Genomic DNA, 14,362 nt, shown 5'->3' with positions numbered 1-14,362 from the left:
GGTTGTTCTTGCCCCTGACGAGGTAAGGACATTTTTGATACAGTGTGCAACAATGCAACTAGTTGATGATGTGCAGGGGAAAAAAAAAAAAAAATGACAACAAGTTTTCTGTAATTCTTTAGTCAATAAAGGACCTTTTTGGTACAGTGTATGACAATGTAAAGAGTTGATGATGTGCAGGGAAAAAGAACCACCAAGTTTTCTGTAATTCTTTAGTCAATAAGACTTTAGTCAGAACGGTTTTGTGTAATATTAGAAATAGATTTCTCAGCACACTCTTTTCATGTGAAACTGTTGCAATAGCAAAATGCAAAGCTAATCAAGATGAAAAGCAATTTGTAGAAGTTCAGAACCTTGTGATAAATGCCTTTTAAGAGAGCCAGATGTAAGACTTCTTGGTTCTGTAGCTGTGGGTTTCCTTTAATTCTGAGATGTGTCTTACCAGAAACCTACAACTGTAGTTTGAATATTTTTAATGTGCATTGATAATGACAGATTATCGACTTCCTCAGTCCCCGTTTTCCTTCTCACTTTTTCGCTTCACATGTGTTAATCTGACATAATTAATTGCAGTTGGGAGTGCTGTCAGTATTTTATCAGCTGCAGATTTATGGAGTGGGTAAGCTGTTGATTATTAAGATTATTAAGAAGGTTCTCCTGATAACCCTGAGTGCTAGACGTTGCTGGGGCTTGAGTACTTTATTTTTTTAGGAAAAAATATGTACATTAAAATGTAAGTGGCGAATGTCTTCCAGTGGAGTTAGAAATAAGAAGGATTAAGAGACATAATTGCAGCTGTACAGACACATGTCACAGTAATGCAGTACATTGATTCTATATTGATATTTTTTTTTTCAGGATATATATGGGAGAAAGATTACATACTTTTAGTCAAATCAATCACATGTTCAACCCTAAAATGATTTTTTTTCAGATAACCTGGCAATACTGTCTATGAATAAAATAATTAAAAGTAATGCTGGCTTTGTCTAATTCTCACATACCATCCACCCAATTAAAAAAAAAATAAAAATAAAAAAAAAAAATGACCTTTTGCAAGTATTCCTAAGCCTTAGAAAGGAAATGTAAACAAATACTTTTAATGCAAGAGCCTGTAAACATATTTGATTCTTAATGAGTTTGTTATGGTGACAGACAAGTATTGAATGGCAGAAAAAACCAACCAACCAACCAACCAACAAATCTGAAGAGGGAAGGGCAAGACAAATACCAAGATACTTGGAGGGTTATTTTATTGCTTAGAGAAAAAGTTGTCCAAAAGCAAAGAGAGGGGTTGTTCTTACCCCTAAACTGTATTAGCTACCTATAGCAGAGATTTGTGTCTGTGCAGCAATACATCATTTCAAGTTTATTTCAACAGCATAAGTGAGTATATAGCTGTGGAGTCTTTTTTTCTTTCTTTCTTTTTATTCCCTTCCCCCTCTCCCCCCAGGATGTCTTTTTCCACAGAACACTGTTCTCTCTTGAATCTGGTAACATTCACAACCTTCTAATATGTTTACTTATCTGGGCCCTCCTGGCTTTTTCAGTGAACTCCAAGAAGCCATAAATGGGGGCAAGAACAAAGCAGTCAGTGCATTTTAGAGTGCAGGAGCTACCAGCGCTGGAAGGGAGTGTCAAAATGAATTTTGCAATGAATTCTGCAGGTGCCTTCCACAATAGTTAGAGGTTAATGCACTCTCCTCCTTATTCAAGCCATAAAACCTTTCAATGGAAAAGGATCACCCTCCTCACAACTGCAAGTACAGCTCAGGCTGGTGGAGGTAACTTAGCTGCCTGGGGATGTGGGATGAAAGCTCTGTACCAGCTGTCTTTAAGGGTTTCTGAAAGCTGGGCTGTGATGCTCTTATAGCGCTGCTGTAGAAGCCACACCAAGCTCTCTGTGGTCCCTGCTAAAACAGCCAGTGCCTGCGTTCAGTATTTCCCTCAGGTGTTTCCATCAAATAATGTCTTCAGCCCAGTTGATTACACTGATTGGAGACTGAGAGTTGGTGAAAAATCTCTTAATTAGTGCCCCCACTTCACCCAGTGCTGTGAGGGGGTGGGAGAGGGAGAACTTGAGGGCAAATCAACATCCTGCCATCCTCTTGCGTGTGCCGTTTAGAGAGCCCTGTACTGCCTCTCACTGACATATCTCCAAGCAGAGGGTTTCTTCCAGGCTTAAACTCCTGGAGACATGCCAGGTGAGACGGGCTGGCGTTATTTGTAATTGCAATGGGGTGTGTGATGATGTGGGGATCCCCGTGTTCAGGTAAGGAGGAGCGGGTGGGCAGGGGAGTTGCACTGGTGGGAAAGGACAGGGAAGGTCATGGGCTTAGACACCCCTGTGTGGGAGATGATGGGAGTATCACAAGGTGTCCCGGGAAGAACACCTACTCTTACCACTCAGGACAGAGCACAGAGGGTGCACCGGCGCTCCCGGGTGCAGTTTGAAGTTATTGTTTCAGTGGCTCTCCTCTGCCAAACAAGAAGGGGATTGATTGCATTGACTAATTATTTTGCGTGTTGGTTTCCTTCCTCCCCACCCCCCTCCCCCCCCCCAGTTCCACCACACATGCACACACATCCCTCCTTGGCCACCCCCCTAAGAGATAAGATCTCCTAGGGAAGGCAGAAAACGATCTCAACCTGGGGACGGCCGACGAGGAGAAGTGACACTGACCACTCCCAGCGGAGGGGCGGCACAGCCCAGTTGAGCCAGACGTTCGGCGGGTGAGGGGGAGAGCCCCCGAAGGAGCACCCCGCCCCGCTGGTGAGCCTGCAGGCAGCCCTGCCCTCTCCAGGAAGGCTCTCTCGCCACGCCTGCTCTGGGGCAGCCCTTTGGAGGGCGCAGGGGGGACTCGCCCAGCTCCGGCAGAGAAGGGGGAGCGCCGAAACAACCCCCATCAAATCCACCCCCCTCCAGGAGGACAACGGCGTGGGGAGAGGGAGGGAGGGAAGACGGGGAGGACAACGCAACTCACATGCCAACATCGCAGCAGGCTCTGCTTCCAGGAAGCCAATCCCGGGCGCTCCCGGGGAGCTCTGCCCCAGCGGCGCCGAGGGGATGAGGATGAGCCGCCGCCTCGCCCGCGCCGGAGGCGGCTGCAGCACCGCGGACAGCGCCCGCCCCGGCCGGCCGCGCTGAGCGGGTGGTTCAGCACCGCGGACAGCGCTACTTCAGCACCGCGGACAGCGGCAGCGCCATGGGCGGCCGCGCCCGCGCAGCGCCGCGCCGCGCCCCGCGCATCTAGAGTGAGTGAAGCGGACCCGGCCCCGACGCGCACATGTAAGCTGCTAGACCTGCGGGCAGCCGCGGGGCTCCGCCGCTTCCAGAGCCGCCTCTCCCTTCAGCTCCCCTGAGAAGTGCCCTGGCGCTAACACCTGTCCCTAGTTACATGCTGGGAAGTTTTCTTGAGGTTAGAGGTGTCTCGGTGCGACTCGCTCTCCTACAAGCCCGAGTACGGGCTGGTGTGAGTGAGGTGGGTGGGTGCGTGTGAACTTGTTTCGGCTTTCTGCCCTCGGCATTTGTGCAAACGTGCTCGGTCTCAGTGTAACCTTGAAGGTCTTCTTGTTTGTTACCAGCCACATGGTTCAGAGCCACGATGTTGTCTTCTCTTGTAGCTGGGGGAATTTTTTGAAGGTTTGTGTTTCCTGGAAACGGCGTGGCCAAGGCAAGATGAGGAAAAATGAGAGATGTAAATACGGGACACTGTATCATGCCTGTTGCAGCGTACTCGGTCTAATGGTTGTCGGGAGTCCTTCTCTCCACGTTTTTTTCATGTCTTGAGATAACTATGAAATGAGCAATGAAGAGTGTGCAGCAATAGGAAAATAAATATAGCCAGAACCGAGATTACTAGTTATTTTCAGAGATTTTTTCTTTCTCTTTTTAATAGAATTGTTTGTTGAAAATCAGCGTTACACTGCCCCCTGCTTGCACAATTAGAAATATTTTTTGTTGCTCTCGTCAGTAGTAAAAATTTATGAATGAACAGGTATTCCTCTGTTGTGTTCTCAGTATGACCTGAGCCTGAGTTTTGAAGTGCTTCAACAGTGAGGGTGAATTATTCCCAATTTCCAAAGCCAGATTTGAAAAAAAAAGTCAGACTTATTCTTGTCATGGTAGTTCATTTGGTGGCCAAACATGTTACTGAACAGACAATAGGAGACAATGTAAAAATAGACTTGGTTTTGGTATATCTGTCTTACATGTGTTCTGTGGTACCTTTGTAATAAGCAGTCATCTTCACAATCATATATTAAGGGGAAGTAAGGAGGGAAGGAAAGAAAGAAAAAAACCCAGTACATATATCGTAACACAAGAAGAAATTGAATACAAGAACCAAGGTGATTATTTTACAGCCTCTGATGCTATAAAAGTCTTGTATTGATGTATGACATTGCTTTGGAATGGGAAAGAAAATGCTGATGCTTAATTTATAAGGGGAGGTTGAGACAACTGAGAAGCAGTGGATGGGTTTTGCTGAAAGATAGCTGATAGAAAGCCAAATTCCATTTACTTTTTTCAAACCACAAGGCAGAGCCGCCTCTTTTCTAACAGAGATCAGGGAGGACATAAAAATTTAGGTGCTGGTAAATATTTGGTGGTCTGTCCTCAATGTTTCTAGGTTATTGGCCTCAGACCTTATCCTTCATGACAAGAATACGATGGGAGTGTTAGTATCATATATCAACATCCTTTAATAGCATGAGAGGCCTGGTTTGTCTTTCTTCATGCATCTTGTGCTGCCATATCTTAAAGGGATTTGAAAAGGTGTGGTTTTGCTGACTACACCTGTACTTCTTTGAGGTGAGAAGCCTCTTTTCAAAGTTTGACCTTGAAATATCATTTTCTTTTATCTATATGTGCAGTGGAAATTATGGGGAGGGGATATTTCTTCTTACAACTGCTCTGTAAGACTACTATTCAAGTGAATGAACAGCCTGAATAGAGCCAAAAAAATTCTATTGATTGTCCCTAGACACTTTTCATGTAGGAGAATGACCATGTTGCTAACAGTATTGAATTAGTGTTTTGGACATCCCAAGATTAAATTAAATAGCACTTAACCATTTCAAAGCACAGAAAACTTTGTAATAAGCTGCTGTTAATCAAAAGCAACCACCCCAAATGATACTGAGCCTGCATACATAGTAAGTCATCAATATGTGAAAAAGGATACTTAAAACTTTTGTCTTAAAGATAAATCTTGACTTAAGGTAAGATTTGGAAAGCTATTTAAGATATTAGAAAAAAAAAGAGGGTATCAGAGAGCTCTGGTAATATATGCCTGTGCATCATTTGGAACACTGGAGTAACTTATTGCATATAGGATAATAAATGTGTGTAGTTGTGTTCAGTCTGTGCTCCTGACCTGAAGTCTGGAGTCTGCTTCAAAATATGTTGCAATTTTTTTGACTAAATATCCTATTATTTTTGCTCTGAACAATTTGACTTACTCTCTTAAATTGATTCATTTCTATGTCAATTTTTGTCTGCTTGTAGAACTTAATTTCCTGAATTTTTGTTCATGTTTATAGTGTGTCTTGGATGATCAGATTTTCTGGGTGGAAACAAGGGTTAAGAGGGAAAAACGGTCCATTTGGTGTATAAGAGCAGTGTCAATTCCAAAGAGGCCTCAGGGAGTCTGCAGCCTTCATGTGCCCTGATCCTTTTTAGAAATATTGATGTGAGTAGAAAGAAAAATAATAAGTAAAGTGTCAATCTGACAGTTTCTGAGGCTCTGCAGGAACCAAGGGTAATGCTTTCAAATGGCTTTCAGAAACTGAAATTTCCTTTCAACAAGACAGAGTCAAGTCTCATCAAAGCCTATTCTGATGGTTGCTTTACTCAACGTGGGGCATAGCAGTTGTTATATATCCTAAGTTGCTTCTGTAGTCTCTGGACAAAGGGGGCCATTGAAAGGGTACAGGGAGACTTCTACCAACCTCTCTCCACTGAGTGAAAGAAAACCCAAAGTGTAGTCAGAGTTCCTAAAGCTGCCTTTGTAAATGCCCTGCTCATTTTTTAGGCTTTAAGACAAGTGAAGGTTGACATCACCTGAGAATTCCAGAATTGCTGCAGTACCTAATACCCATTGATTTCAATACTTATTCAGACTTCAGATGTTTTAAAAACTGAAAAAAATACTATTCAGCCTGTCCTACATGCTTCTAAGGTTCTGGTTCAAAGCCACGTGTAAAAAATCCAATTTAGCCTCTTAAGACATTTAGGACTTTGAACATTTTCTCCAAGCCTTAGCTCTAGGAGGTAGCCCTTCCCCTCCATAGATTCTGGTGTGGGACTGGTGAGGCACCAGAAGGTTCTGTGTGGCATAGTCTGGAGCACTGGGGCAAGGAGTATCAAGGAGAAAGGACATTTGCTGGGGGAAGCTCAATATGAAGCAGTCCAGCTTCCTTCCTATGTCTACCTTGTTCTACACATCTGGCACTCAGACCAGTTAGGGGGATGTGGTTATAAAAAAGGAGAGTTTCAGTTTCAACAGTGTCTTCGGTGACACCACATTAAGAACAAATCTCATGTTACGCCATGTTCCCTTTTCAGATGTTAAGTGTCTCAGCACCCAGTACTGTCAGTGCAAGCTGCAGGGACCTACTCTTAGCCCCTTTAATTGGAAACTGAAATGGTCCCAGAGGAAGATTTGTTAAGAGCCAAATCGCTTCTCAGGAATTGTTATTCTTCTCCACTCACTACAGGGTCCAGACAACTTACAGCTCCCTCAGTTGTGTAAAGCTGGATGTCCTTTACTGCAAGCAGTACTTAGGCCTTGAAATTTTGGTTTTCTTTTCCCAGACCATTTTCTCTCCAAAAACACTGCATACATTGGCATTCTTTCCTAGAAAAACACAATATTTAATTGCAGTGCTTGATGAGTTTTATCACTAGCTGTCTCAATAAAGTATGCAAATCCAGAGTAATTTCAATGCAAAGAACCTTTAAACAAAAATGGTAAGATAAATGCAATCAAGTTACAATTACTTTTTTTTAAGAGGGCACATTACACACACTCAGCAAATATGATTAGTTCTAAACCTGTCTGCACGTAACTGAAGTGCAGGCTAGAAAGAGGTGCTGAGAATAGCCATGACATTACAGTAGGGTTCAGTTTCCAAGATCTTCAGCTGCTGCATATATTACTCTTTGCACTGCCACTTCTTTATTATGATTCAGTGCTCAGGTCAAACATAATTATAACTTTCTTTTCAGAACAGGAGTTGATAGCTAAGCATTTCTTGTCAAATTATTCAAAGTAAAATTTTTTATTCATTTCTTGTTCTCTATAAAGATGATAAAGTGCGATAGCTGAGATATTGATCTTCTCTGCTCATGAGGAAGACTAGGGGTCATAATTCATCTGAGGTGAAGCCCTCTGAGTTATGGTGCTCTTGCCCTCACCTGCAGGGAGTGGAGATCAACTCTGTGCTGTAGGGACATCCCTGAAGAACATTTATTATAAGAGCAATGTTGTAAGGTAATTATCTTTCTGGAGGACAGGTATGCTTTTCTGTTTTTTTTTTCTGTTGCAATTTCTGTTGTTAGAAATAGTGTATGAAACCAGTCCTCTCTCTGAATTGAAGAAAGTGAAATGAAGGTTCTTCTTTTGGCATGGTATTACATATACAACAAACTGGTGTGAATAGCTCTAGGCCAAATTCTAACCTCCTTTCTCAGAAAAAAGGAATGTTAACACTGGGCCAATGGTAATATTGTATGTAGTTTTATGTTTACTTTGGGAGTGATTATAAGGTTATCTGTCCCACATATCTGGGTTGTCTTTCAGAGGTAGTAGCATACCAGAAGAGAACTGTTTTTCTAAGAAAAAGAGAACAAAGTATCAAGAATTATACTTGGACATCAGGCAAAATATCTAATAGATTCCTCACTGCTGGAAGTGATCAATATTTGAGTTGCTTCCAGTACTGAGCATTAAATATAACAACAAATATAAGGTTGCCAGATATCTTACCATACATGGGTTTTGAACATCAAAAAAGCCCAGTGGAATTCCTCCAGCTTGAAGCAGCTATTGCAATTAGCTGCCCTAAAATATTTAGGCATGTTCAGTCCTGTCACACTCATGGGTCATCACTGAGCACTTACAGGAGCTGGATTGGTTTCCACTTGATCCCAGCAACAGTTGCTTAAGTCATCACCAGCTCATCCTTTTTTGTTGCTGAACATTTTAAGAGGTTTAATTTAACATCCAGGAAATCCCAAGACTGCAAATGTGTAAAGTGCTTTCTGGTACTATAAGTCCCCATTTAACAAAGTCACAGTTCAGAAGTGTTTATCTGTATGTATAGTCCTTACTTGAACTCAGTTAGACTTCAGTGCAGGTTTAAAACTTAAATGTTGTCCTGAATAGCTAAAGACATGAGCTCCAGTTTAGATAAGCACTTTTGCATACGGTTAAATACTTAATTTTAAGCACATGTTAATCTTCTTGGCATCACTGAGACTGCTGCAGAGATGAAAGCTAATTGTTGGAGACATTGTGTGTGTGCCTGCACACACATACATGTTTGCAAAATTTGGACTCTACTGAAATCAATGGAACTTGTACTGTTGACTTTAAAGGGACCCCAATTTTACCTCAGGCATTTTGCTGCTTTAGAGACCTCTGTCTCCCTATCAGTGTTAGATATGTTAGTAGTAAATTTTTTTAGCTGTTATTGTTTTCTCTTATAGAAAACTTAATGTAGTCTTGGGAATTCATTTACTTCACCATATTTCATTCATTATTCTTACAGCCCTCATCTCTGTGTACTTTTTCAACGTTCAACCACAGTGGAAGGGATTAGTTTTAAGATTCATATAGCACTTTATTTCTCAGGGGAGCATGGAATGATATGTTCAGTTTCTTCCAGCTTCTATTAAGTTGTTATACTGATGCATCAAAGCTTACAGGGAAAGGTTCTCAATTATGAACCTCTCTTTCAACCATGTACGGTCACAAAATTGCTTTCTTAAGATTTGTTTAAATTCTAATGTAGCTGCTAAAAATGTTCTGTAAAATTTGTTTGAAACATTTTAGTAACAGCTTTATGTTCTAGATTAGTAAAAAAGTAATTAATAAGAATGATAGATGCACATGTATATGTTAGTTCCATTAGAAAAGCTATCTTGAGAATTTATGTGTCCTGGAACTTTAGGTACTTTGGGTTTCTAATATCATTTGTTTTCCTGGGTTTTTGCTTGATTCTGTTATTATTTTCTTACAAATTATTGAAGACACTGTAGCTACTCCACTTTGTCTCCTGGCACCTTTCCCTCTCATCATTCACAACAGTACGTTCAAACTCCAGTAGTATTTTTTCAGAGAAACACATGAACTTTTCATTGACTGAAGGTCAAAACTGACTTGGAGAACAGATGGAGTGTGGAAGGATGAACCTTTGCTACCCACTGAGCATTAACACCTGCTTATTTGTTATATCTGTCCACTGCAGATTAGAGGCTCCTGAAAATTTTACCCAAGTGATTTAGGACTTGCTATTGGACTGAGTGCAAATGCTTTTTGTGAAAGAGGTGTTGTTTTCATCTTTTTATTCAGACCGCACATTCTGCAGGCTTAGGACGACAGTTAGCTCTACATGCTTGGACTCTCAGAGAGGGACTATGGTTTTGTTGAGTTGCTCCTGCAATAAAATTTAAAAAGACCACCAACACTGAGATGGCACTGAATGTGAATGTTTTAAAAACACAGATAGATTTAGGATTTCATTTAATTTCCTACAACAGTATGCTTACTCCCCCTTGAGCCCACTTGCACATAGCATAGTTTTCTTTGGGGGTGCCAGAGAAGGTAGAATAAGAGTAGTTTGTCTCCATCACACCAACTCCAAGTGAAGGCATTTCAGCCACATAATCAGTGGAGAAACTAATGACCCTTTCTGATCCACCCTCTATAGTCAGATACCCGTGTTCTTTTCTTCCTTCAGTAGCTCTCTGGAAGATGCTTAATGGGGAGTGATGAGACACTAAATCAGGAGTTATTCCTGTGTTTTTCAAGACTGGCCTCTGGATTTGCGTACTTATATTTAGAGTAGCTGCCAACTATATTTCAGTGAGACAATTAGGCAGTCATTCATTAAACCACTTTAGATCAGGAAACAGAAAAATGGTATTATGTAGCATGAAAAAAGCAATGAATGAATAGGTGGCTTGCTTGTACCAGCTGAATCTTAGCAGAATATGCAATATATTTATCCTTATTACTGTGTGTCTAAAATTAGAAGCATGTTTTTTAAGTTTATGGAACTTTATTGGCCTTATCCAAGGTCTACTGACATGGGGAGTGTTGTTAACTTTCTTTAGGGCTCATGTCCTCAGGGATAAAATTCTAGAAGAGTAATTCAGAGAAATATAATGTTGTGGATATCATTCCTAAATACAATGTAATGAAACTCTAAACAATAAAAATGGAAAGCAGTGTGTTCATACTTATTTTTTTTTCTCTTTCTCAAGTTAAGAATGTGTTGTGCATTCTTGTTGAAATCCAAGTCAGAAGAGAGCTCATCCATTTTTCAGAAAACTAATCTTCTTTATTCCGCATGTATCCTAAATGATTTTAAGCAACTGGCCAGGATTATAAAAATCTAGCAAGACCTGATCACATTTTTAACCTGAGACATTTCTAACCTTATTTCAGGTTATGTGAGATTATGAATCTCTGAGAATATAACCAACTTTCCTTTCTGGTTTTCTGCAGGCTGAGAAACAGCAATTACAAAGACATGCATCGAAGGCACACAACCCTTCGTGAGAAGGGCCGGAGGCAGGCCATCCGGGGCCCAGCCTACATGTTCAACGAGAAAGGCACCAGCCTGACTGCAGAAGAGGAACGTTTTCTTGATTCTGCAGAATATGGCAACATTCCGGTTGTGCGAAAAATGCTGGAGGAATCAAAAACCTTGAACTTTAATTGTGTTGATTATATGGGACAAAATGCTCTTCAGTTAGCTGTAGGGAATGAGCATCTGGAAGTGACGGAACTCCTCCTCAAAAAGGAGAATCTCGCTCGAGTTGGAGATGCACTTTTGTTAGCCATCAGTAAAGGATACGTGCGCATTGTAGAAGCAATATTGAACCACCCAGCCTTTGCACAAGGACAGCGTCTCACACTCAGTCCCCTTGAGCAGGAACTGAGAGATGATGATTTTTACGCTTACGATGAAGACGGAACTCGCTTCTCCCATGACATTACCCCTATCATACTTGCTGCCCACTGCCAGGAGTATGAAATTGTTCACATCTTACTTCTAAAAGGCGCACGGATTGAAAGGCCACATGACTATTTTTGCAAGTGCAATGAATGTATTGAAAAGCAGAGGAAAGATTCCTTTAGTCACTCTCGATCGAGAATGAATGCCTACAAAGGATTAGCCAGTGCTGCTTATTTGTCTCTTTCCAGTGAAGACCCTGTCCTTACTGCTTTAGAGCTAAGCAATGAATTGGCCAGACTAGCCAACATTGAAACTGAATTTAAGGTAATTTCCCACAGTGCCTTCTTCCTTGGGCTGAATGTGTTCCGGTTACTGTACATTTTACATGTTTGACCAAGTCTTGGTTTGCCACTTGAGGGGGTGGGGGAGGAAACAGAAGCTACAGAAACTGCCAAATGTGTTAACTACACATAAGTTCAGATCACTGTGCATTCTCCAGTTAATAAATATTTGGAACTAAATATTGCATATTGTAGCAGAGACATCCTTACTCAGTTTTTACATTGCACACTGTGATTGCTTAGAATCTCCAGTTTGCAGCAGGAGTAAAACTTAGATTATTACAAAAATGGAGACTCATTTTTAGAAGAAAGGTAAGTCTTTAACTGAGCAATCTATTGTAGAGGCAGACCTCTAGAGATTGGTTTAATGGCTTAAGAGTCCAGTACATCTAGTTCTGTTATAAGGAAAAAAGGTATAAATTAAGCAATTCTGGTTCTCTATAAAATGATTTAAATTGCACTGCATCTTAGTGGTTTGGTACCACATCTGTATAGGATGAATTTCATGAAAAAGGAGAAAAATGATCAACAGTTTGCTATGAAGTTTATCATCATGCCAAACATAACAGTGAAGCTTGCAGAACTCTCTTACAAGTTATTCAAGATTTCCATTATCATAATGGATTTGTAAATGTCCAATGTCATTTGCATTATTTCCCTCAGTCATTTACATGACATAAATAGCATTGTCTCCCTTTATAAAATAAATTAGTCATGAAAAAACTAATTTTCAGTGGCTCAGTCATCAACATAAAACTGTTTTCTGACTTATGACTGTTGTGCAGCTACAATCACGATCAGTGATGCTGGGGTAATAAAACCTATGTTGTGAGTAAACTGGGGTAGGATGCCTGCCAGGAATACATTATTTTTTAATTTATAAAACTATTCAAGTGTTAAAGCATCCATTTCAGGATTTGTGTCTATATGCTCTCCAATTTAAAAGTGAGAAAAAAAATGCATTCTTGGGCTGTTGCCTTTGAAACTCTATAGTAAGTCTCTAACCGGAGAAAAATACACAAGCCACTGAGATCTTTTGGTAATAAAATTAGGGCAAAATCTTGCAAGCTCTTATTATCCATGTGGATCAGAATTTCAAGGACATAATAATTTAAAAGGGAGTTTTCACCTGCATGACATTCAGTCCCAGTGAAACAATCCCATTGGGTTCAGTGAACCTGGCTGCTTGAGTGAGGCTTACTCCAGTGTGAAAATGCTGTGGGCTCACACTCACAATTAACACTAATATCTCATTAATGTTCTAGCTTCTCTTCAGCAGAAAAATATATATTGTGTGGAGCATGAGCAGGCTCAGTATTGTGTGCATGTCAGTTCTGATAGGTGTCTTGCTGCAGAGAAGTAAATTTATTGATACCAGAATCCCTCCTTTTGTTCATAGAGCTGCCAATGTGGTCTAGACTGGCACTGGCAGGTACATGAATCCTCCAGGAGCAAACAAGCAATCAAACGTTAAATAATCTCACGGTGGTTCTATCTCCCCAGCCTTGGCAAATGGATGTGAGTAAATCAATACCAGAAAAACCATTAGAAACCCTTTGCCAGATTAGTGCATTTCCAGGAAGGCTTTCCAATTTCATTGCCTTGTTGTAAGGTTCTGTGCAACACACATCTACGTAAGTTAGTGAAGTACCTCTGAAGTACCCATACCACTAGTTTACTTCAAAGTTGTCACATTCCTTTAGTATATTACTGCTTCCAGAAAGAAGAAACTTCTCAAGATTATAATGCATTCTGACCATAGGAAAAAATTACATGTATGTAGTTATGCAAAAATATTTTTTCTTATTAACATAGTCAGTATGATGTGGAATAGGGTATTAATAAAACAATAGGGTTTTTTCACAGAACATGTCATTTTGAAAATTAATTTCTAGACAAGAATGCGATTGCTGAAAATGTATTTAAGAAACTCACAATTGATGAAAATTTATGAAATCAGACAAGATCCAGAGGACCTTTTTTGTGCCTAAAATAATACTTTCCTAGAATTTAAAATTTTTATTGCTAAAGTCCTGTAATTACGACTCCTGCTCAATAGATTTATAAAAGTATCACTTGGTCCTGTTTCAGAATAGTTAGTTATATACAATCTTATAATTTTTCAGGAGTTTTCAGGAGGTACAAAAAGTCCTTGAAATGGAAGGACACGAGTAAGCTTTTAATAATGTATGTGGACAAATAGTAACCTCTGAAGAAACTCCTGGCATGAGCTAATTAAAATATAAATGCAGTGCCTCTCACCTGCTGCTTGCTGTCCTGAACCTCTTATGCAATAGCACCATTCAGTACATCAGACTGAGGAGCCAGTACATAAACTATGTTTTTAGAGAACATGAAAATTTTTAAGTGAATTGCCTCTTTGCACAGATATGAAAGGTGAAACAAAACAGCCATGTGAACTGCTTTAAAGGAGAAAAGTTGCATTAGCTGTGGTTGGCCACAGTTTGAGAGACTCCAGTGAAGATTACTAGGTGGACATAGTTTTATCCTTTCTTTTTCACAGTGGCAGAAACTGAATAGGTTGTTCTCACCGTAAATTGCTAAGATTCAGTCATACACTGCAGTTCTTATGAAATGTCTTTGCATAAGCATCTTGAATCACAGAGTAATATGGGAGTGTTATGAAGGTGAAAATGAGAGCTTGGACATATGCTAGATCACACGGCTGGCCTTTAGCAGACTTTCTGCTGACTGATCTATAGGTCTTTAATAGCAAGAGTAGATGTTCTGGCTATCAGTCTGGAGTAGATATACAGCTCTAGTGAACTCTTTTCTTGATGTGTTGACTTTGGCTCAAAAGCGAGGTCAAG

General features: G+C 40.4%; 1 protein-coding gene across 2 annotated transcripts in view; it reads left to right on the top strand.

The window, feature by feature from the left end:
• The first annotated feature begins 2,895 nt into the window (after window positions 1-2,895).
• The window catches only part of TRPC7 (transient receptor potential cation channel subfamily C member 7), a 76,723-nt gene continuing 65,256 nt past the window's right edge, over window positions 2,896-14,362 (top strand). For both annotated transcript variants that reach the window (XM_033006318.2, XM_033006317.2), the window contains exons 1-2: window positions 2,896-3,289; window positions 10,737-11,514. In XM_033006318.2, coding sequence (XP_032862209.1) covers window positions 3,288-3,289; window positions 10,737-11,514 — 780 coding nt within the window. In that variant the 5' untranslated portion in view covers window positions 2,896-3,287. The remainder of the gene's footprint in view (window positions 3,290-10,736; window positions 11,515-14,362) is intronic.

This window comes from Tyto alba, unplaced genomic scaffold, assembly GCF_018691265.1.
Source record: "Tyto alba isolate M040663 unplaced genomic scaffold, T.alba_DEE_v4.0 Super-Scaffold_17, whole genome shotgun sequence".
NCBI classification, from domain to species: Eukaryota; Metazoa; Chordata; class Aves; order Strigiformes; family Tytonidae; genus Tyto; species Tyto alba.
This window is presented reverse-complemented; position numbering and strand designations above follow the sequence as displayed.